This window comes from Taudactylus pleione, unplaced genomic scaffold, assembly GCF_031769625.1.
Source record: "Taudactylus pleione unplaced genomic scaffold, aTauple2 ptg000372l, whole genome shotgun sequence".
Taxonomy (NCBI): domain Eukaryota; kingdom Metazoa; phylum Chordata; class Amphibia; order Anura; family Myobatrachidae; genus Taudactylus; species Taudactylus pleione.
In genome coordinates this window covers 7221941-7246546 of record NW_028284773.1, presented here as the reverse complement: position 1 = coordinate 7246546, position 24606 = coordinate 7221941, and the positions used below count along the sequence as shown (strand labels likewise).

The 24606-nt window shown below is 44.0% G+C and overlaps 1 protein-coding gene across 1 annotated transcript; it reads left to right on the top strand.

Annotated features, from left to right (window-relative positions):
* The first annotated feature begins 8919 nt into the window (after positions 1-8919).
* Positions 8920-12821, top strand: GMNC (geminin coiled-coil domain containing). Its single transcript, XM_088444726.1, has 5 exons — positions 8920-8961; positions 9638-9812; positions 10235-10317; positions 10582-10698; positions 11557-12821. The coding sequence occupies exons 1-5, from the start codon at positions 8920-8922 to the stop codon at positions 12148-12150; spliced, it is 1011 nt and encodes a 336-aa protein (XP_088300852.1). The 3' UTR covers positions 12151-12821.
* The last annotated feature ends 11785 nt before the right edge of the window (positions 12822-24606 follow it).

The window sequence follows — 24606 nt, the reverse complement described above, 5'->3', positions numbered from 1 at the left end:
CCTGGCTGGCCTGCTGATAATGCTACCAGCTGTGGGCCCCTTCATTGTGTTGGCCCACGGTGCACCGCTGCTAGTTCTGCTCCTGCTATTAAATGTGTTTTTGCACTGATAGTCCAAACTTTATCTCCTCAAATCAGGACAGTCCTGCAGATATTGGGACAGCTAAGAGGTATGCTGTAGATCAGTGGTACCCAAACTTGGCCCTCAAGGCACCTTAACAGTCCATGTTTTAAGGATATGTATGGTTAAGGACAGGTGACTTAATTAGTACCTCATTTAATTTGATTATATCATCTGTAAACAAGCATGGATAGCCCTAAAACTGTTAGAGAGGGGAGAGCTCCTGGGATGGGTTGGGAACGTGTACCCGGCACACAGAATCCTGGCAGTCACAATACCCATGCTGGAATCCCAATGGTTGAAATGCTGATGCCTGCCGGTCCAGTAAGTAAACTAACCCTTACTCTATCCCTACTCCTGACTCTAGCCCACCTTTCCCACAGCCTAACCCTCTTTTCTTGCAGTCTAACCCTCACCCTCCCCTCTGCATCCTATCCCTAACCCTAGTACCTAACCCTAAACCTAAAATTTACTTTCAGGATTGCAGCTGCTGGGATTGTTATGCCAGGATCCTGACCCTTGTTGGGATTTTGGCTTCAGTATTGCGACAGTCAGCATTTAGTATGACGGGATCTGAACTATATCCCCCCATGATGTCTTCTCCCAATCTGTGATGTGCCATCAGTGATTACATCATCTTGGCATCCAGTAGTGCTTTTGGGGATGCGTGAACCTGGTGCACGCTACTGTGTTAGAGTGTCACAGTGCTGTACAGACAAACAGCACATACTCCCATCGGAGATTTATTTTACTGCCTAGCACTGTTACTGCATTAACTCTGTGTTTACCGCTGTTACCAATAAACCTTTTCACATTCTGCTGACACTTATAGCCCCCAAATAGTTTCTGTCAAAAAAATCAGTGCCACCTAATGTGAAGTTGGAACGAGAACAAGAGCACAAGTTTATTATGCTGGTTATGCCATGTCTGAATTTAAGATTGCTAATGTGGATATCCAATCACAGAACAGGAGTTCTATTAGAAGCAACAAAGGAAAAACTCCAAGGAGATATTATGAGGAGTTTGCAAATGTCGCCTTATGTGAACCACAAAATACCCAATAGTTAAAGCCAAGCATCAACTGGGAGGAATGAAAATCAGCGCTAGGTAAAAAGTTGATATCATTGGATGATAATGATACATGGACTGTTGTTGGCAGGCCCAGCCCATTTCAAGAACAAATTGTTTAATTTTAAAAAGTTAAATACAGGTGGAACTATTGCCTGTTGTAAAGTCCACTTTGAGGCTGAAGGATATAAACCAAAGTCTGGGATTAACTTTGGGGAAATATTCTCACATGTTGCAGGGCACAGTATAGTCATTGCCATATCTACCATGCATGATGTACTGCTGTACCAATTAGACTTGACTCAGCTTTCTTAAATGGAGAACTAGTTGAGGGAATGTATATGGAACTTCCTGAGCATTAGAATGAGGACATGTTCCAAGAAAGAAAAGTCTGTCATTTGAAAAAGTCATTGTATAGTTTGAAACAGAGTGGTCATTGTTGGTAAATTAAGGTAGATGCTATACTTTTAGAGATGGACTTTGTGCACTCAGAGACTGATCACTGTCTATACCATAAGACAATCGAGTAGAAATTGTTCATTATAGTTGTATACGTGAATGATCTGTTGCTAGCAGGTCAGTCGAGCCACATAGCCAGCGTTATGCATCTGTTGGAATAAAAATTCAAGTTAAAAGATCTAGGGCCTGGATCTTACAAAACTTTCACAATCGATAAACAGGGATATATTGAGGCAATACTTACCAAGTATGCAATGACAGATGCAAAACCAGTCAGTACTCCCATTGAGAAAGTCATTAAACTCACAAAAGGCATGTCACCAACAAGTGAGACAGAGATGAAGGAAATTAAAAAAGTTCCTTATGATGTTAGACGCCATGGGCGCAGACAGTCACTTTCTATTGGCAGCTGGCCCGCAAGTTGTAATTGGCTCATGGCTGGTGCCAAATTTAAATGGCCACTGGTCTACAAGTTACACCCACTTTGCAACTGGCACCAAATGTCACCCACCGCTGGGAACAGTCCAGTGAGATGTGTCCTACCGGGGACTGCAGGACTTTAACACTTGATCCCAGCGCAGGACATTGCCCAGGCTGGAGGTGATACCCCGCTCTGCCGGGCCTGTCTTATGGTGCCCAGGGCAAGGTGCTCCACGCGCACCCCTCTGGTTACACCACTGATTGGAAGTTTAATGTATGCAAGCATTGGGACTCTTCCAGATATCGTACATGCTAGGAGTTAGGTGAGCCAATTTACAACTAATCCAGAAAAACAACACTGGACTGCAGGTAAAAGAATCTTGAGATACTTAAAGGGTTCAAGTTCCTTAAATTTAAAGCTCTCAAAGTCTGAAAATTTATATTGGAAACTTTCTGTGATGTGGACTGGGGTTCAGATGAGGATGATCGTCGTTCTTACATGGGATACCTGTTTGTGCTGGCAGGCAGAGCCATCAGCTGGGCAACCAGAAAGCAACCAACTGTTGCCCTTTCCACCACTGAAGCAGAGTGCATCGCAATACCAGAAACCGCTTAGGAAGCTTTATGCAGTGGCGTCACAAGGTGGTGCGGGGGGTGCGGGCCGCACCCGGGTGTCACCCACCGAGGGGTGACACCAAGGTGCAGTCTTCCCCTCAGTGACAGGAGCCAGGTGCTGCACTGTATCATTAAGTGCAGCACTTGGCTCCTGTCTGCACTGCCCGCACCTTCGGCACCCCCCACCACTCTCCATAATCTATACGGGCCGGGCACCGTGTTTGGGCCACGCCCCTTACCCAAGGTCATGCCCCTTACCCGAGGCAACGCCACTTTTTTTTCCAGGTGTCACTGCGGGGAGGGACGCCACTGGCTTTATGGTTAAAAGAGACTTTGGGGGAGATGTATGAATGATACAAGATAGCAGCGCTGATGTGCAGGGCAATGTATGAATGGTCAGTTCATACATTGCTGCAGCTGTCATTGCCCAAACACAACTATCCATGCTGTGGCGACTGCCCTAGGCTGATGCGCTGTGTGCCCAGGCAGGGATCATCGGAGGGGGGAGCTTTCACTTCCCCGCTCTGGCAGATGAGATGTTCATATGAGTGCTTCCTGCTTAGCTTCGGTAAAGAGGAGAAGCAGGAAGAGTTATAGCAGTACAATCCATGCTACTATAATATAAAGAACGTTTTATGTGGACTAACAGCCATTTCCCATTCTGCTGACACTTATGGCAACCAAATAGGTTCTGCCAATAACAACCTGGACTGTTAGGGTGCCTTGAGGACAGAGAGTGGGAAACACTGCTGTAGACATACAGGTACACTCTCTGACAAATGTTTGCTCACCATCAGTTTAAATGCTAGCTACAGTGTTCGTATGATCTGTAAAATACAATCAAGCTCTATGGGAATGCTTTTAAAAACATATTTCACTATGCTGCAAGAAAGCTTTGAAACATTAATGAGCATGTTTCTAATGTGATGATAAATTGGGAATGAAGTACAAGAATCCTAGCATTGTTTTTCAGTGCCCTTACTGTGCACAACTATGATAGGCTATGAATTTATACATACAAATATAATTCATACTGTACATAAGTATACAATCTAAAGGGGAAAGTAGTGAGGAACACAATCTGCCCTTCCTAACATCGCCATCCCGGACTCCATGGCAGTTGGTGTTGCTCTCTTATTTGAATTTTGGACTGCTCTGCACCTCCACCTCTGGAACCGCCACTGATTATAATAAAATGGTCTTCTAGATGGATATAGTGCTAACTCCATTTAAGCATCCACTGTCTAAAGCTGGGTACACACTATGCGATATACCATGCAATATTGGTACTTTCAAGTAATCTGTATGACCATCGTATAGTGTGTACCTCCAATCCGTCGTTTTCACCATCATTCATTGCAACGTCCAATTGTTTGTTCTGCACGTCCAATGGGACAATTCCACGGATGTCGTGGTGGTGTCACATGAAACATGTAACTATATATCATGTAGTGTGTAGGTAAGAGCAGCTGTGGCTGCATAGAAAGGTGAAAATACAAATATAGTAAAAGCAGTTTCTTTTTTGCACAATTTGAACACTTTACTGTTTGTTTTTATTAAATTTGTATTGTATTTTCACCTTTCTATGCAGTCACAGCTGGTCTTACCTTTATTACTTCTTATTTCACACTGTACTTTTCTCATTATAGCGATACCCTGGGGTGACTCAACTGCGCCGATTTAGGGGTGTCCTGTGCTCTGGATTTGAACCCTAGTATGTTAGGGACCTACCCTACAGAGGTTACCTGGATATGGTGGGTAGGTCCATAACCATGGCCATGATTATGCTAAAAACCTCTATTGATTGCAAAATTTGATTGCATAATGTATTTATATATAATTAGTAATTTGGAGTTGTGCACCGGTGATTTGACTGTTTCTGAGTTTAAAAAGTGTCAGAGTTTACTGCTAAACTCTCACATTTTCTAAGCTCTCACCCTATTACTTTTGGCCCATTATGTGAAATTTTGTCTGGTAATGACGACATAAAAGAATTATGATTATTAAGGGATAAAATGTATTTTAAAGTAGTTTTGCAGATAATGAAAGTGAAAAAAATGGCCTCACCTAGATAAATGAGGGACACCAAGCATGTTGAAAGCAAGTGTTTCCACACAAGTGTGACTCATGCATTAATTAAGCAAATGACATCCCTGCATGGTCAGACATGTATACAAATGCTGAACAGACCTGGTTGCCTAAAATTATGGTTAGCACAGAAGACCTCAGTGACGATGAAAGAGGAATGATAGGAGCGCATTTGGCAGTAGTGACCAACAACACAGCTCAAATGACTGAGGTTTTACACGCAAAGGTATCTGAAGTGCTGTCAGCTAGAAAATCCATTGGAAAAAGATTATTAGCATAGGACGGAAGTGCATACTCCATGATTGAGTTATTCATGCATTCATTTGAAGTGCAAGGCAAAACAAACTAGTCTGCGGATTTAATATGTTGGCACAAGCAGCACAAGCAGCTGACGAGAACTCCGCACAGCAGTATACGTGTATAGTCAGGCGGCATGCAGTACTCATCAGATCTGTCAATGCATGTTTGCAAGGTTCAGTGGTGCAATTTGTCTGGTGCAGTTTATGTTCACTTAGAACTAGAAGGCAGTGTCCACACTAATGGTACTGAGTAATCATCCTAACCCGGTGCTGCAGCATAAATTGTCTGACAGGAACAGTGTCTTCTAGGATGACAGCGCTCCCATTGGGGGCCGGCAGCACTACTTCTCATGTATGGTCATTGGATTTCGCATGTGCAAGCATCTATTGCTGAGGAAGGAGCCTACAGACCCCTCTCCCAGTAAGTTATGTGATCTGTAGCTCATAGGCTTCATTGGCAGATGCCACAGAAAGTTGGCGTTAGCTACCAGGGCCAAGCTGGTAAATCTCACAAATAGCAGCCACTATAGAAACTTATGGGGGCTGTTTATGCAATAAAAAATGGGGGACCACAGCAGATATCTCCTATATCTGCTGCCATCCTCCCTAGATTAATCCAGAAGATACCTAAAATTTGTAGATATCATCCAAAACAGGGTGTTTTTGAGGGCTATGCAGCAAATTTTTTTTTATAAATAGGCCTCCTTGAAACATGTAACTTTGCTTAGCTTAATGTAGCCCATAAACTACAATGGCTTACTCAATCTAAAAATGATGTTAGCTATTGGGACCAAGCTCTGGAATGCTTTGTACATTTTATTTTTAATCAGGCTCCATAGAAACCTATAGGAGATTATTTTGCTATCAGAAATGGGGGACAGCAAATAAGTGAGGAAGCTTAATAATTGCGGTAAGCATGAAAATGGCTGTTTTGTAGAATAGCCTGCAATTTTTTCTTTAATTCATTTTCTTCATTATATGGGTTATTTGACATGTCTTGGACTAATAACTGGGTGCTTGTTTTAGTTATTGTTACATACACCTGTCAGTTACTATTGTAAATAAATTGATGCTACACATTATAATGCATTTGGTAGTTTCTGCCTAGTAAAAATAAAAGGTTCACTGGAGCATACAAACTAATAAAAAATGTACAAAAAAACAAGAGTTTAAGCTGAAATTAAATTTGTTTATTTTTAAAGATATATAGCACATTTTATATTTATACTATATTTATGAAACTAGCCGTTCCCTTTGGCTTCACCCTGGGTTAAATTGTTTCTGCCAACATTTATTTTTATTTGAAGTGTTCTAGTTGTATTGCTTTGCTTAGGGGCCCTGTTTCAGGAGTGGCCCACGTAACCAGCAGCGCTATACAGAATGGAGGCAGCAGTACCTTCACCCACCACTCACACCAATGTCACTGTGTGCCCTGTGCACAGACGGCTATGTAGCTGATCCTATTCAAGTGAATGCGGGCCCAAAAAACACCTTTAACTTGATGATTGAGATTAAACAAAGTGCAGGTTATTTCTTGGAGCTTCCACTACAAAATTATGCATTTTCGTAAAAATCAGTTCTGTACTTTTTGTGCCAACTTGGAGCAAACAGATAGACACAACGTTCTATTTACATTAATATAGATCATCATATTTTTATATTTCTATGCTACTTAACAGGTTCTACTGGTGTAGGACACCCTGAGGAAGGATTTTTATCCAAACATGTAGGTGATTGGTGACTTTATGAGGACACTCTCCAGCTGCTCCCACTGTCGGGCATAACATATGTATGTATTTTTCCAATATTTTTTTATCTATTTTTAACTCCTTCTTTATATCCAGACACGGATGCGAGTGTGAAAAAAATATTTCCTAATGGTATGTAGTGGAGCAACCTATCCAGTTGGAGTGTCATTGGTCTTTTAGATATATATCTTTGTAGATTTTGATATGTTTTATGGACTTTTTGTGTGAAGTTTTTTGGACGTTGTAAATAGTTTTTGGAGTAAATCCGATGCCTTTTTACAATTGAATGCTATATTGGATGATTTTTATGGAGGATGTGGATTTCGCAATAAAGATACCTTTATGTGAACATACCTTTGATATATTAGGTGCGTTTTCTTTCTGTGGGGTTTGGACTGCAATATTGAAGAGACGCATGATCGCAAAAGGAACCTTTGGATGAACGTAATCTTTTCTGGTGAGTCCAAAGGTTTCCACACGGTCATATGAAGAAGCCTGATATTGATACTGACGGGATTTCTTTTTGACTTTCTAAAGAAATATAGGATTTCCTCGTATAAATCTCCGTGGAAAATAATAACCATCGTTTCTTACTGACAGCGCTTGTGGACAACTCTATTTCTAATAATGTAGGTGTTATCTCAAGAATTGGTGCTCTTGTGAGTTGGAACTGAGCTGTGGTTGAGGGGCGCAAGTTACTCCACTGCATTTTGTTTCTTATATTTTATGCGGCTACATTTCACAGCATTCCCACATTTGCAAAAGAAAACAGCAAATATACAATTTAGGGATGCCTGGATGATTTGTGTATTTAACCTGTTTCTTAAAAATATGGGGCACACATACACAAAACAATTGATTCTTAATTTTTGATTGAAGTGAGTTGTTATTTAATTACTGTTTGTGTTGATACACTCCCGCCTATGTAAACTGAACTATAGACTGTTTTTCTATGGATGAATGGCTGTGACAAGAAGTCAGCTGGAGATCTGCTATTGTGCTGTCCATGCTGAAGTGTGCACTGTGATGAAACAATAAGGGTTCTGCAAATACATTTCTCTGGGGTCATAATTTAGCCTCCCTAGAAATGGCGAAATATGTTTGTAACGAGAGAATGGATGCAATTTGCCCTATTAACGAGTCATTGAGCCTTTCTAATGGGTTAACAGAATAAAGTGTCCTCTTGGGTGAAATAAAATAACATATCCATATGCCACTCTGCCTCTTCCCTCATTAGCCAGGACTGTCCACAGGTTGTTATTATTAGGCAGGTCAGGTTACTAGTCGTGTGGTGTGTGCACACTGCATACTGTAGGAGAGCAGATAAGAAGTTGGACGACCCATAAATCATAATACAATGACAAGCCACACTTCTCATACACTGCACTGAACGAGTCTCCTTTTCATAACATAACACTTCTACAGTGCATGTAATCGCTATTATATATATATATATATATATATATATATATATATATAGCACATACACCAAACAAATGTTTTCACCTAAATCAACTCATTCCTAAATTATACTGAACTTACAAGGACTGTGTGTGAATTCCTTGTGCACAATTTAATTTCAATGATTATTGGACATCATAACTGTATAAATGTGCTTTTTTTCTGTTTGCTTCCTTTATTTATTTATTATATGGTTCAATGGACACTTGGATTAGGGCCATGACAATTATTGCTGATCATGTTGCAAAATGTGAATTATAAACCTTGTGTTTATTGCATATACAGTATTGTTAATATTACCTGTTAATATTACCTGTTATTACCTATTTTATATTTTACATGCATTTAATCTGAACAATTACTTTATTCAGCCAGTAGTGCTAGTTTCAAATAAATGATTAGGGGTCCTATAGGAGGCGTCCTCTGTGGGTTGGGTTTGCACTGTATGTTAATGTATGGGAGTGGAAAACTTTGATCTCTGCATTCGGAGTCTGCTGATGTCATACATTTGATTTGACAGATTGGCACCAAATCAGATCCGTGGGTTTAGAAAGTCCCGGGGGCGTTACTTGAGCTCGCTTAGAATAGGACTGCCTCTTTCGGTCTTCTCTCAGTTCCATTTAAAGCTCAGTGGGGCTTTAATGAAAACGTGTCTGCAAATATCTCATTCAAGTAACAAGATGGTAAGTGGCTGGTGTGCTCCTTGCTGTGCGCAGGGTTCCCTGTCCTGTGGATTGTGCTTTGCTTTCCAAACGGGTTACTGACTGCTGCAAGATAGAAACATTTCATCAGCTTATCGATAAATCTGCCTTTATTGCCTAGTTTGGATGCTACTGAATGTGTGGTTAGTAAAGAGGTGTTCCACTTCTGTTCTTCCTGTACGGCGATTAGTACAGCTACCTGACATTAACTTGGCTTCTACTTCCAAAAACTCGTTCCAGTGGTAGGAAAAGAAAGTTGTTTAATGCAGCTAAGATCAGACTATCTGCTCTGTAAGATAAGCTGCTGCTTGGTTTCATTTTATAATGATTACTAAACATGTCTTTATTATTATTATTATTATTATTATTATTATTATTTTGTTAGTTATGTTGTGTCTTTACTGCAATTATTCTGTTATTAGGTGAATGCAAATTGGTAGATGCAGGTTTTGGCTTGTGGTCTGGTTAGTGGAGGTGGAAATGAGTGATCAGCTGATCCCAGTCTCCATTCACAGCAGCAGGGCAATAACTGCTCTGCAGCTAGTATGCTCCTGACGGGAATCCAGCATTACCTCCCCAAAGAGTGTTGCTTTTGTTGTGTCACAAAAGTCTGTTTTTGCTATATCTAACCAAGTCCTCCTCCTCTGTTACTTTACAGAACACTATTCTAGCTTGCCAAGACCAGTACTTTGCAGGGGGTCAGGGCTATGATTGCCCATACTTTTCCACAACGTCAGCGGACAGTGTTGATGTTTCCAAGGATACTTGGGTTTCTCTCTGGGCTTCTGGTCTCCAGGACAACAGATCAGGCAACCCAGACCCACAGTCCCACGGTACGTCCACTCTCTAATTACAGATGATGCTCTAGACTTTGGATAACTTCCAGGTACCACCTAAAGGCGAATCTCCTAATGACTGCACCTGTAAAAGGAAGTATTGTATCATTGCGTTTCCTTATGTGGAGATTAAAGGAAAAATAGCAAATCATTAAATTGCTATACATTTATTGAAGCTTGGTGCAGTCAATGTAGACCTTTGTTATTTGCCAGTTATAGTTGTACATTTTATTTGTGGAATTATTAGCCTCACATCCCTCTGTAAACCTTAACAGACTTTCTATAAGACAACTCAGAGCATACTTTGGGCTCTGATCAGTTAGCTGCTATTCCAATTACTAATTCACATTGACTACTAATTTTTGTGTCTAACTAGATTAAATACCTATGCTAATGTTTATATTTTAATTATATTCCAGGGCATTCATATATTGGGTGCACACTTCAAGATGACTACCTTGGAGGGGACCAGTTATCTTCACAGATGTTCACAAACAAACAGGTAAATATATCATTATTATCCCAGAAGTGGGATAAAGATGTGCATGTGTGTGGGGAATGAATGTGTCCCTGTTCTGTTGTGTGACATGAAAGTTATCCAGCAAGTCTCAGTGATCATTTGCAATGGAAAGAGTTCTCAGCATGGGGCAGTGATTAGCAACATAATATATAGTCCTCAGTGTATCATGATCGCTGTTGTACCTGGAATGTACATCAGACAACTACCCCATATGATAGCAAGTCATTCTATGCATCTCTCCCACAGCTCCAGGATACCTTGGTGCAGAGGGAAGAGGAGCTAGCCCGCTTACACGAGGAGAACAACAAGTTAAAGCATTACCTGAGCTCAACTTTTGTGAAGTGCTTAGAGGAGAAGACGAAGGTATGTATTTGCCTTTCACTACTACAACAATAGCAATTTACATGAGTTTCCCTGCTAGCACCTTCCAACACTAATCATTTTATTTAATGAATAGAAAGCGCTAATGTCTACAACTGTAATTGATCTGTCAGATAAAACTAACTACATACTTATCGGGGTCAGATTGGGATCTCCTGAGATAAGGGGCACACAGCCACGTGTGGGGGTGTCAGCATCTCTGTAGTATGCTGATCTGGCTGCTGACACACTCTGCAACTCCTTGTTGACCGCTATAGTTGAGTGCAAAGCAACCCTTGTCTTATAAGTGTTCTCTATTGTGTCTCTCACAAAAGCAGCGTACTTGCAAATTACACCTGTACCTATAGGTTCTGTCCCCTGCGGCGGTAATCTGTACTCAGAGGCTCTCCAGCCGTACATGCAGGATTACTATCAGTGTGCAGGAATGTCACACACTCATCTATGCTCCTCACTAGGTTTTTTTTATTTCCAAAGCCGGCCATACATAATGTACTATAGAGCATTTCACAATAATGTCACTTTTATACAACCTTAAATATTTGCCCTTTAATTTATTTCCTTAGGTCGCAGATGTTAACCGTTGGCTGTACATTTATAACTTAACTCAGAATCCTTGTATGTTCTGCCAGCCATAGCAAGCTGGGACTTGTAGTTCTACTAAGACCGTAGAGTCACAATTTACCTAAACTGCATGATTCCAGATTTATAGGTGTCTATAGCTTTCGGTACCCTATAACCTAGCAATCGCATAACTATAGTTCTTGCCCACACCAGACTCTCTGCTCTGTGCTGTTTAATGTGAATATGTAGTTTAATAGTTGGCACATATCTGTGTTACAGAAACTGCTGTCTCAGCATGCTGTTGGTGCTCCTCTGAAGAGGAAATGCAGAGTTAGCAGCCTCGCCTCCCCTGACACTGCTGCTAAGAAGGCCAAGAGGAATCTATTCAACGAATTCACTGCCTGCGAGGTACAATCCAGCCCCCCTGTGGAAAACTGGGTCCTGCAAACCCTGGGACTGAAAGATGTCAACACGATTGATGATTCTGCGTCAGCTAACTACAGTGCCATAGCCACAGAGCTGGGCAGCAGCGACTATGGCAACGTGAAGGATTCCCCATCATCTGGGTACAGCACAATACACCTGACACCTGTACACAGCACCTGCACCCTGGATTCTCCCCCTTACATGCAGGACTACTCTCCTACTTCATGCAGCTCTACATCACTGCCGAGGAGCAAGCCAACGAGTCCCTTCGGGTCTCCTATTTACTACACCCCAGAGGTATCCCCAAACAAAACAGAAGTCGCCTTCTCTACATCCCTGAACCCCCATTGCAATGTGAAGACCCACAGCTTCTCCAACGGGCAGGCATTTGTCCGCAGGGACGGGGAAGGGGGTTGGAAGTTCACATGGGTGCCCAAGTCTGAATAATTCCCGGTATGGCATTATTCATTCTATTCCTGGGACTTTAAAGGACGCTTTTGCACTTGACGTTCTCATGAGGACCTATGGAGATTTTTTTTAGGACAGAAGCGTGATACAATCCCCTGTAAAGCCATTGCCAGTGCTAGTAAGGGTTCTTCATCTGTTTACATGTAAATGTGTATAGATATATTTTCCGTGAAAAGTATGTGATATGCTAACAGTATTTATTTCTGTTTGGTTTGTTATAAGTGCAATTAATGCCAGTGCAGTTCTCCAGCATATACTGTTAGTAGGTATTGGAAAGCACCTGTTTAACTTGCTACCTGCAAGTCATTTTCTCACTGCCTTATGTTTTGTACGGTGGAGATTTCCCCACAATAAATATATGATCTACCTGTATGAAAACAGCTTGTATGCTGCCTTTCAACTCAAAGACGTTTTATTTCCTGCTCCATTTACGTCAATGTAGTCAGTACACCCCAGTCACTGCCAGGTTGTACATGTGTGAGCAGGTGCACAGCCCTTGGTTCCCTCATCTCTGCATAACATGTGGGGTTCCCCAATAACACCAAATGGACAGTCTCAGCTTTGTTGTACGAAGGCTATTTATTGCATTACTGAGGGCAAGTCTCCTGTGTTCATCTGTTTATAAATAAACCGTAAACTATTTTCTGAAATATTGTCCTTGTGTATCTATTTTTTCCACGTCTAACTTTACTATTATTCTTTTATATAAATGAGAAATGGTTGGGTTCATTACATGCCGATTAATGTTATAAATTATTTAAATAAGATCTGATTTTCAATATTTTTGCAGTCCGGTCTGTGAAGCGTATACGAAGTAAGCTAGTGTGTAACTGCATGTCCCAGCATGCTTACCTGGGCATGCTGTGACTTCTAGTTCTATAACAGCTGAAGAGCTGCAGACTGTGTAAGGAGAAAAACGCATCTAGAACTGATATTTTATTATCTACTAAAATACACATGAAGTAATTCATCTCGCTGCACAATTACACTTGGCTATAAACAGATGATCACCAAATACAATGACCCTTAATGCCGGTAGTAATCTATGTCTGTAGTGGTGGCATTTGCAGTGTGGTGTATTGCTATGCCCTGGGCCTGTGGCTTCTGTACACCTTGCAGGCTTTGATAATGATTGATTACTGGTAAGTTTGACAAGCAATTCATTTGTCAACCACTGCATCAAAGTAGATCTATAATTAAGGGGGTGTTGAGTTAATTGATGTTTATCCTACATGTACAGAGTGAGAAGGTCTAGTTTGTATTGATAAGATGAATAGGTGTATTTGTAGCCAGGGGTGGTCTGTTTCCCCTGCCAGCGGGTCGCCTGCTGACTGCATTGTACAGAATGCTACTCTCTCCCTCACCTTAGTAATAAAGATAAAGCATATATATATTATCTATGGCTTGTCTAGTCTACCTGCCACTGTCCAGATGTTGTGGAATCAGAATTACCGGCCAAATGCTGGCAGGGCTTACTTAGGACATGTAGTCCCGCAGTAACTGCCTATCTGTGATCTATAGTACTAATGAAGCGTGTTGTAAGCTGATCATTTACCCACGCGTCACCCGTCTCTCCCCTCTGACAGGACCAATTTGTTTGGACAAGATCCTGATTCATCAGATAAAACGCTCCTTATGTACTCCGTGCACTTGTCTCCCTGGGGCCCAATGGGTAGTCCCGGTCCTGGCTGATCTCTTCAATAAAATTAGATACCAGACACTTTCAACAGGTGTTTAGACAGATTGGAAATGAGACCTATGTCTGGCTACCTAATGCCCAACAGTTATTGTCTGTGCATTTGCCACAATTCTCTATGTAACTGAAATGTTTCCAGTACAGGAGTGGGGCATAGGGCAAACACGCCTTCTATGCACAGGAATAGGGTGACAGGCACAGCTAAGAGAAGTAACTTTCCTATGTTTCTTATGTATGGCTGAAAGTATTTTTTACTTATAAATTTATAATACATTCTCGTGATACTATACAAAGATTAATGGGTGGCCTCTGAAGAATTGCACGTGTCATGATTATTGGCCATATTTTGTTTGTTAGGTTGTATCATGGATCATGTTGTTATGGATGTTATATTATCTTTATAGTACATAAGTATGGAACTCCCACTCCGAGCACTCAGCAAACGATGACAACCTGAAAGCTGTACCGGACGCCAGCTCCCAAAGAGGCGCCGGTCTACATCTATAATATTCCCGAGCTAAAGGGAAACATGACATTATTTATAAATCAGTTACAAACGGTTACTTAGTACAACACGCTGATTATAGTAATCATCCTTCCTGCTGCTGATGTATCCATCTATCTATCTATCTATCTATCTATCTATCTATCTATCTATCTATCTATCTATCTATCTATCTATCCTGTGAGCCTACTCTGTCACATACTGTAGGAGGCAGGACATTAGAATAAAGGTTTCCAAACTCTACAGTCCAAGCTTTAGAGATATCCATGCTTGACCACAGGTGACTAGTACCCCTTTAACACCGGAGCTAAAACCCGGGTTTTTGAAGGGTTAACCCGGGCAGCTCCCTGGTGTAAAAGGGCAGAGGGTTGGATCGCCGGGTCGAGTGACCCGGCAATCCAACCCAAGTAACTAGCAGGGTTTAACACCAGCGTAGCCCGTGAAACCCTGCTATGGGAACAGCGCACTCCGGGTCACGAAGACCTGGAGTGCGCTGCTAGCCGGCCGATTGGTCCGGCTTCAGTGGCGCTTGGAGATGACGTCTATGCAGACCCGACTGCGGTGTGAGCGGCGCTAACTCGGGAATATCCCGAGTCAGCGCCGGCAAAATTCCGAGTCTGATCCGGATATGAACTTTGTTCCAACTCCGGGTCAGACCCGGAATTTAGGTGGAGAAGGGGTATTAATTAGAACCTCAGTCAATTTGATTTAACCACCTGTGCTCAGCCACGGACATTTCTGGGGGGCCTTGAGGACTGCCTTTGGGAACTTTTGCATTAGAGTTTGCACAACACTGACCCTTGTGGATCATTTTGCTATTTGTTCAGTTACTTTATATACCAGGAGTCTAATTTAGGGCAAATAATAATTTCCAGAGAGAATAAATAATGTGTCTATCCTGGGAAATGTGTGGCTCATGGCAGCCCTATCCATGAAGTGAAGACCAATAATCAAAGTGAATGTAATTAATAAAATTGCTAAAGAGCTGAATTTATCTGATCCTAAGGGGTCTATTCAGCAATTATTATTTTTTACATAAAAAATGTGGAAACCATAATTTCCGCATTTTTAAGTAACTCCCGCAACGTCCGCCGCCCCCCGCGACCGCATGTAAAAGTGGGTGGTTTGGGAGATGATGACGCGATTTGTGCTAAATCGCGTCATTGTAACCAAGCCCCCTGCTTTGTAATGCCTGTAATATCGGCATTATAAAGCAGGGGGCGTGGCCATGATGACGCGGACATGGGGACATGCCCCCGCTCTGCCCATTACAGTCTCCCGCACCCTCCCTGCTGGACCAACCTGGCAGCCCCTACGTTATAGCCATGTTTATGTACACAATGTTTACCGTAAAACTGTAAATATGGTACTTTACTAATCTAGAGCCATCTCCCAAGGTAATTGCCCTGATCTGTGCAAAATAACCATTTAAAATAAGTAGAGGAAAATTGGCAGCACTGCTGACCCTTTGCCCAATAGAAAGAAATGTTTTTTTCTCCAGGCCACTAAAAGACTGCTGGCTGTAGTGCAGGTTTGACCACCTTGTTTTGCCTCACTCAGTCACTTAATATCATAGAGGTAAACTGGTTTCAATCATTCTAGTCAGACTGCACTACAACCTAAGAATGTTGTGCTACCAGACATGGCGTCTTATCTCTGTATTCTTAAAATGTGATTTACTGACAAAGAGTTTTTCACAAAATAATACACTTTTATGGGAAGCATATAGTTTGGGTAATGCATTAAGCATCAGTGTGCTACACCGCATGGCAACTAGCTGCTTGTTATTAGTCAAAAAGAGAATTATGTGGTTCTTACAGGTGACAACGGTTAAACACCATGAGGTTTGAACTATCTTGTTTGTCAGAACTGAAAAAAATATATAATCAAAGAAAGGCAAAAAGAAACCCCCCCCCTCGCATTCTGTAAGAGCCTAATATATTCAGGATCAGGCCCAGTTATCAAAGATGACACATACAAAAAATGATCGAGGCCTTGTATGTAGAATATTGTGCCCTTTACATTGTACTGGTCCAGAGATGAATATGCACTATACAAGTTGTCCCTGTCATGGTATATACAAGGTATATGTAGACTAATATAGTCCTCAGTATCACAGGTATGTTATTAATTACACTGTAGACCCTCATAATTGAGGGTTATGTTATTAAATACACTGTAGTTTGGACCCTCATATTTGAGTTGCCTCCATGTTTGGTGCAGTTTTGCTTGTGTGGATAGTCTTTCCCCCTATGGGATTTCTAAGAATAATTTCATCTGTCCAGGACTTATATGTACAACTAGTTGATGTACACGGTTTCACCTGGGTAGACGTTAGATATTTTCATTTCCTTCATACCATCTGAATTTATATGCTTAGTTTATTTATACCTCTGGTGTAAATGAGTGCGCTAGTATCAAGATTAAGAAAATGAAGTTTTGTTTCTTTGCAAACTATTTTTATTGGCAATAAGAGCAAAAAAACCAGAAACACATTTGTACAAAGGCGAGTTGATTGGAACATGTCAAGGAGGTACTCAGCGGGGCTGGTGTAGTTATCCCCCTTGCTGTTGTGGGACATGATGGAGTACTCCTCCCAGTTGTCCACCATGTGCCTCAAAGTTACTTCACCACCTCCCTAGTCATAAGCTGACTGTCATACATGAGATAGAAGAAGGACAGTTACAGGCATGCTCCATCTCTTGTGGGACTATGGTGTGAGGCACCATCTCTCCTTTAACAGTCAAGAACTCAATTGCCATGTTAGAGAAAATAAAAAATCCAAATTCAAAGCATCCAAATGGAAAAACTCAGTGTTTAATCCTTAGCAGTGGCGACTCCACAGGTGGGGCTGCTGCGCAGTCCAATATTCAAATAGGGGAGCCACACCAACTGCCACCCCAACGGCTGCCAAACATCACTGGCAGTTGGTGTGACTCCCCTATGTGATATTGGACTGCGCAGCAGCCTCACCTGTGGAGCTGCCACTTGTCCCAGACAATGAGCTTACAGTCCCACAGCATTCGGTTCATATTGCTTTGTCACCCAATCACCTTGGTTGAGAGGAAACATATTACCCCCTTAAGGGGTTGAATTTTGAAAAATCCCTGCTTAGTGGGTGCTTACATCATGGAAATAATATATTCCCCGAAATTCATGTTTCTAGGTTCTTGGATTTGCGATGAGCATTGATGAGCCAGTCAGGCAGGACATTACACAGGAGAAGGAAACATTTTAGCCCTTTTCACCTCTTAGGAGTCAAATTTAGAAAAATCCCTGCTTAGTAGGTACCTATGCGATGGAAGGCATATAATCACAGATTTTCATGTTTCTAGGTCCAGGGCTGGACATTGATGGCTATAGTCCACACAATTCACAAAGACAGAAAAAAAATAAGAATTTTTTATTCTTTGTGGAGCGTACTTTGAGGGTTACACCACCCTTTAACAGACAGACGCACGCTTGGCGCTGCTGCTTTGAGGATGCACGTACAGTGCAGACAATTCACAAACACAGAAGAAAATGTTTTATTTTTGTTGGAGTGCACTTTGGGGGTTACACCACCCTTTAACAGACAGACGCACGCTTGGCGCTGCTGCTTTGAGGATGCACGTACAGTGCACACAATTCACAAACACAGAAGAAAATATTTTATTTTTGTTGGAGTGCACTTTGGGGGTTACACCACCCTTTAACAGACAGACGCACGCTTGTCGCTGCTGCTTTGAGGATGCAGGTGCAGCTACAGCCCACACAATTCACAAAGACAGAAAAAAAAGGAGAATTTTTTTATTTTTTGTGGAGCGCACTTTGAGGATTACACCACCCTTTAACAGACAAGCCAGCCGGCCCTTTACTTATGACACAGGCGCACGCTTGGCACTGTTCCTTTGTTGATGCACGTGCAGCCACAGTGCACACAATTCACAAACACAGAATTTTTTTTTATATTTTGTTTGGACTGCACATTGGGGGTTACAGCACCCTTTAACAGACAAGCCAGCTGGCCCTTTACTTATGACACAGGTGCACGCTTGGCGCTGCTCCTTTGTTGATGCACGTGCAGCCACAGTGCACACAATTCACAAACACAAAAAAATATATATTTTTATTTTTTTCGGACTGCACTTTGGGGGTTACAGCACCCTTTAACAGACAAGCCAGCCGGCCCTTTACTTAATGGACACAGTCGCACGCTTGGCGCTGCTCCTTTGTTGATGCACGTGCAGCCACAGTGCACACAATTCACAAACACAGAAAATATTTTTTTATTTTGTTTGGAGTGCACTTTGGGGGTTACAGCACCCTTTAACGGTCAAGCCAGCCGTCCCTTTACTTATGACACAGACGCACGCTTGGCGCTACTTTGTTGATGCACGTGCGGCTACTGCGCATACAATTCACAAACACAGAATTTTTTTTTATTTTTTTTGCACTTGGGGGGAGCACCCCTGATGGACAGAGCACCCCTTGGACAACACTACAGCACCCCTTTAGGACTGGGACACTGCACAGGACTTTGGAGTGGACACAGCCCCTATGGACAACTGACTGCACAACACAGTCCAGCCAGCCCCTATGGACTTTGGAGAAGTGGACACAGCCCCTATGGACAACAGCAGCACAGCACAACACAGCCAGCCTCTATGGACTTTGGAGGAGTGGACACAGCCCCTATGGACAACAGCAGCACAGCACAACACAGCCAGCTCCTATGGACTTTGGAGGAGTAGACACAGCCCCTATGGACAACAGCAGCACAGCACAGCACAACACTACACTGCACTACACTACACTACACAGCCCAGCTAGCACTAACTCCCACCCTCCCTCCACAGCCGAGTGAGAAAATGGCGCAGACACGGGTACCTTATATAGAATCCAAAACCCGCGAGACCCGGAAGGCGGGATGATGACGTTTTGCCTTGATTTCAGATCCGAGTCAGGCGGGAAAAGTCGAGCCTGACTCGGATCGGCCTCGGATCGGAGGGGCTCGGGGGGGTTCGGATTTCAGAAATCCGAACCCGCTCACCCCTAGTTACAATGGTTGGGATGGGATCCGGTCAAAATGCTGACAGTCGGGATGCCGGCAATGTAATCCTAACACCTGTCAGAATCCCAGTGCTGGCATCCCGATCGCTGGCATCCTGACAGCAAGTACTGGGGTTAGGGGAAGGGTTTGGGTTAGTGGTTAGAGTTAGGCAGGGCTGCCATTATAAATAGTGGGGCCCGGTACTAATAAAATAGGCAGGGCCCCAGTGGGGGAGAGCATAGGGCAGGGAAGGCTGAACCTTATTGGGGGGCGAGGGGGGCAGGTTAGGAAAGGCTGGAGTAGGAGGGAGGCACAGGGAAGGGACGGCATGGTACATGGGCAAAGTGGTGACAAAGGGTTAAGTTGGTCTTATTCTGTGCAAGGATCTGGAACACTTGTGCACTTGTGAGCAAACGGTAGAGGCAGAGGGCAGGGGAGGCTGTCTGGACTTGGGGGGGGCGGACGTACAGTGAAAGGCTACTACATTAGGAGGACTTACCTATGGACTGACTTCAGCTGGTCCAGAGAGAGCGGGAGCAACAGTGCAGTTATGCAGCGGCAGGCAGCTGGAAAGCGTCGGTGTCACTTCAAATATGGCACTGACTGGCAGCCAATCAGGAGCAGCCGCTGCTGATTGGCTGCTCGCGGGACAACCAATCAGGAGCGGTAGCTCCTGATTGGCTGCTTGTACAACGACAACCAATCAGGAGCTGCCGCTCCTAATTGGCTGCCGTTCCGCAAGCTCTAATTGGCTCGCGGCTGTCTATTTATTTGGAATACTGCATGCGCTGTGCAGCGCTGAGTCTTCTCCCTGGATGCAGCTATAATCCTTTAATGCTGACATCTGGGCCCCCACTCTCTCCGGGCCCGGGACTACAGGCCCGGCAGTCCCCCCCTGATGGCGGCCCTGGAGTTAGGCATTAGAGGGAAAGGTTAGGTTTAGGCACCGGGAAGGGAGGGTTAGGGGTAGGAAGAGCGGGAGGGATGCCGTGTCGGGATTATGACCACTGGGATCTCAAGCGTCGGCATCCCGTATCCAAACCATTTGGGATATATTATTTAAGGGTTGGGACAGGGGCTGGCTGGCAACTTTTAGCCTGGGGGGCAAATGCATGCAGGCGGCAGAGGAGTAGCATGTAGCCAGGGTGCCCGAAGAACGTGCGTGCTACGTTGCCGCCCCCCCTCAAGTGTTTCAGGGAGTAGGCGGGTCCATATGGGATTAATGTAAGGTAAAAATAAAGATAAGGGGCAGCCCCCTGTCGTACTGCCCATATGAAGTGCCCCCGTGTGCCACAGGAGATAACACCCTTATGCAGGTCTCCAGTAGTGCCCCCAGTAGTGATCCCCCCCTATGCAGTGCCCCTTGTGCCCCCAGTAGTGGCCCCCCCTGTTCAGTGCCCCTTGTGCCCCCAGTAGTAAACCCCTTATATAGTGCCCCCAATAGTGGTACCCCCTATGCAGTGCCCCCAGTAGCAGTCCACCCCCCCATGCAGTGCCCCCAATAGTGGTAACCCTTATGCAATGTCCCTTAAATAGTGGCCCCAGTTGTAGTCCCCCCCCTATGCAGTACCCCCAGTATTGCCCTTTATATAGAGCCCCCAGCAGTGGTCCCTCGCAGTGCCCCCAGTGGTGGTCCCCTCCCCCTATGTAGTGCCCCTAGTAGTAGTCCCCTCCCCCCTATGCAGTGCCCCTAGTAGTAGTCCCCTCCCCTTGTAGTGCCCCCAGTAGTAGTAGTAGTCCCCCCTTGTAGTTCCCCCAGTAGTAGTAGTCCCCCCCCTTGTAGTGCCCCCAGTAGTAGTAGTCCCCCCCTTGTAGTGCCCTCAGTAGTAATCCACCCCCCTGGTAGTGCCCCCAGTAGTAATCCCCCCCTGGTAGTGCCACCATAGAAATCCCCCCCCTGGTAGTGCCCCCATAGTAATCCCCCCCCTGGTAGTGCCCCCATAGTAATCCCCCCCTTGGTAGTGCCCCCAGTAGCCCCCCCCCAGTAGAGACTTAATAAAAAAATAAAAAATAGAACACTTACCTGAAACTCCCGCTCCTGGTCCCGACGCTTCCACCGGCTCCTCTGGCCGCTTTGCATTATGGGAGAGACGTCGTCATGACGACGGCTCTCCCATTACCCACTGCGGGAGCTGGAAGATGGCTCCCGCAGTGGGAGCATCGGCAGCCGATGAGAGTCTGACAGACTCTCAGCGGTTGCTGATTACAGCAAACACACAGCTGCCGGCTCCGGCGGCTGTGTGTTTGTGCTGTGTAGTGCTGACCGGACTCCGTCCGGTCAGCGCTACACACGCGGTGCAGTCTGTGTCACAGTGACACAGACTGCACCGGCCCGCGGCCCGCATGACGCTGTGGCCCGGGGGGCACATGGCACCCTGCCCCCCGCGCCCATCCTGCCACTGGGTTGGGATATATTAGGCAACAAGTGAACAGTCAGTTTTGCCTGGACAGATAGCTCAGAATGCAATTTCAGCGAGTTTCTGGAGAGATTTCTTCAAGTTTCTGGTGAGTTCATCCTTTCTTACCTGCCACAATGGCTGAGACTTGTCATCGATTTTCATACTAAGGCCCGTATTCAATTAGGGGCAAAAAGTCAAGATCCGCGAAAAAGTATCGCCGATTGCGACTTTTCGCCTGTCGGAAACTTATCTCCGTATTCAATTCCATCCGCTTTTTGCATACACGGAAACTCATTGCAATGTAATAGACTAAAAAGATTCGCCTCTGAGTAGCAGGAGAAAAGAAGTGCATTTTATTATTTTGGGATGCAAAGGTGGGGAAACCACTCAGAACCCAAAGGACAGCTCCCAAAGGATAATATATTGATCCCCAAAGTTTCTGCATCTTTTTGGGGGGTTCAGGCTAATTTCCCCGATTCTGACACCACTTTTCGCCTGTTCTGACTTTGCGTGTCGCCGTTTTCGCCTCCTTTGTAATTGAATAGGGCGAAAAGCGGGTACGCACGCAATAACTTTCCGCGGCTAAAATAAGAGATGTAGGCAAAAAGTCCAGCAGGCAAAACTTTATCGCGTATGTGAAACTAATTGAATATGGGCCTATGCTTCAAACATACCCTCTATTTTATCTAGCGACTTTGAGTGGAAAGTTGCTGAAATCTCGCTGTGATTTCCAGGGAATTCAAACTTGCTGAAAATTCACATCCTGTTATATTCCCTCCCTCGTTATATCCCCTCCCTCGTTATATCCCCTCCCTCGTTATATCCCCTCCCTTGCATATAAGACACCATTAAAAACAAACTATGGCCCTAATTCAGAGATTTATGGGAATGCGGCCACAGCTGCACATTTGTACGCAGCAGTTGTATGAAAATAAGCAATTGATGGAGCCCCCGGGATTTGTATTGAGATGGCCACCGGCGGCTTTGCAAATCCAAGGGACTGCGTACAAAGACGCAGCTCAGTTGAAGATCAGTCGATTATCGGGCTTCTAAGTAACCCTGTGGTAATACAGAATGGCCACGGGAACTGAGATAGAGCCAGTTTTACTGCGTGCTGGATCGCAGGTGCAAACTGAGACACAACCCCAAACGGTCGTGACAAGGCTGTGTTTCAGACGCCGCCTACCCGTTACCGCCTGCAAATGGTCCCTGCCTGTCAATCACTTTGTGAATAAATTATCTCTAGAAGTGACTATGAAAATTAAAGTTGACGTATGCGCAATGCGACTCAAACACATGCGCAGATTACCAAAATCTCTCAAACAGCGCAACCATGGGCATCATGTCCATCTCCGAATTAGGCCCTGTTACATGAAAATTGCACATGAAACATGCATCAACATATTGACATAACAATATCAGTGTGAACAAATGCGTCTAATATATAAGCAAATGTATAACTTAACAATGAATGGCAGGTTTATCCAGCGGAAATGGTTCTGAACAGCTGCTAAAAATCACAACTGACTCATAGCTATGGATATAATGATCCCGTTTCTTCAATTAATGCTATACTGACGGATAGTCAAACCAAATGAAACAAACCATAGCCAAGTACAGAAACTATTCTAAAACATAAACAATGTTAAAAACGGGTGTGATATGACATACCGCCTGTCGGGATGCCGCCCATCAAAAGACCGACAGCGGTATCCCGATGCTCAGCATGCCGACAGGGGCTCCGTAAGTATGCTAACCCTCTCCCCTTCACCCCCTAACCCTCCCTTCCTGCACCCTAATCCTCACCCCCCGTACCCTAACCATCGCTGTTAGTGCCTAAACCTAACCCTCCCCCCTTAGTGTCTAAACCGCTCCCCTCACCCTTAGTGCCTCACCCAACCCTAATAGCAAGTGGTGAAAGTGTTCGCCATTAGCATACAGGTCAGCTGTTCACACATGCGCGAAGTGAAGGCCAGCTGTTCCCCACCCTAGTCAGCAGCACAGTCCAATCAAATAGGGGCGCCACACCAACTGCCATCGTCACTGGGTTCCCCTATTTGAATTTTGGATTGCGCTTCAGCTCCACCAGTGGTGTGCGGTGGGGTAAGGCAGAGCCTTTCTTGTCATACTTAGGTATACTCCAGAGTGTTGACTATAAAAATTATAATAAAAATTTAAATATATTATTTGAAATATCCTTTTAATATTATTCTAAAGTTAGTAATTTTTATATTCAAAACTCTGGAGTAAAAAGTATATGGTACTGTAGGTGAGGCACTGCCTCCCCTGTCTACCTTTTTCGCACATCCATGATCAAAATACACCAAATTTCCAGCACTATATATTGCTGCACCTCTGTATAATGCCCACATCAACCATCTGGTTCATATATGTATCTCTAAATCGGGCTCTGATACTAGCAAGTGCCTCCCCAGCCATTTACCTCACATCACGATGCAGCCACACCTCTGGAGCCACCACGGCTAGTCAGTAGGGATTCCTGCTTATGACAGTGGTGCTGTGTATTGTGGTTTCCACATTCATTGTGTCTGTGTGTTACGTGCCAATATGAACCTTTATCAATGAGGTTTCCAGTACGTCCTGAATGGACAATAAATACGCGTTGTTCAGCTGTGTACCTGTTCATATCGGCACATCACACACAGACACGAGGTGGGGCTGTGTCAAATTTCACTAAATTACGTCAGTTGCTTTAAAAATTTTATGAAAAACTTTGGGGCCAATAGTGAGTGAAACACCATGTACAATGTGTAACGGTGATGTCGGCAGTGCGGGTGTGCCA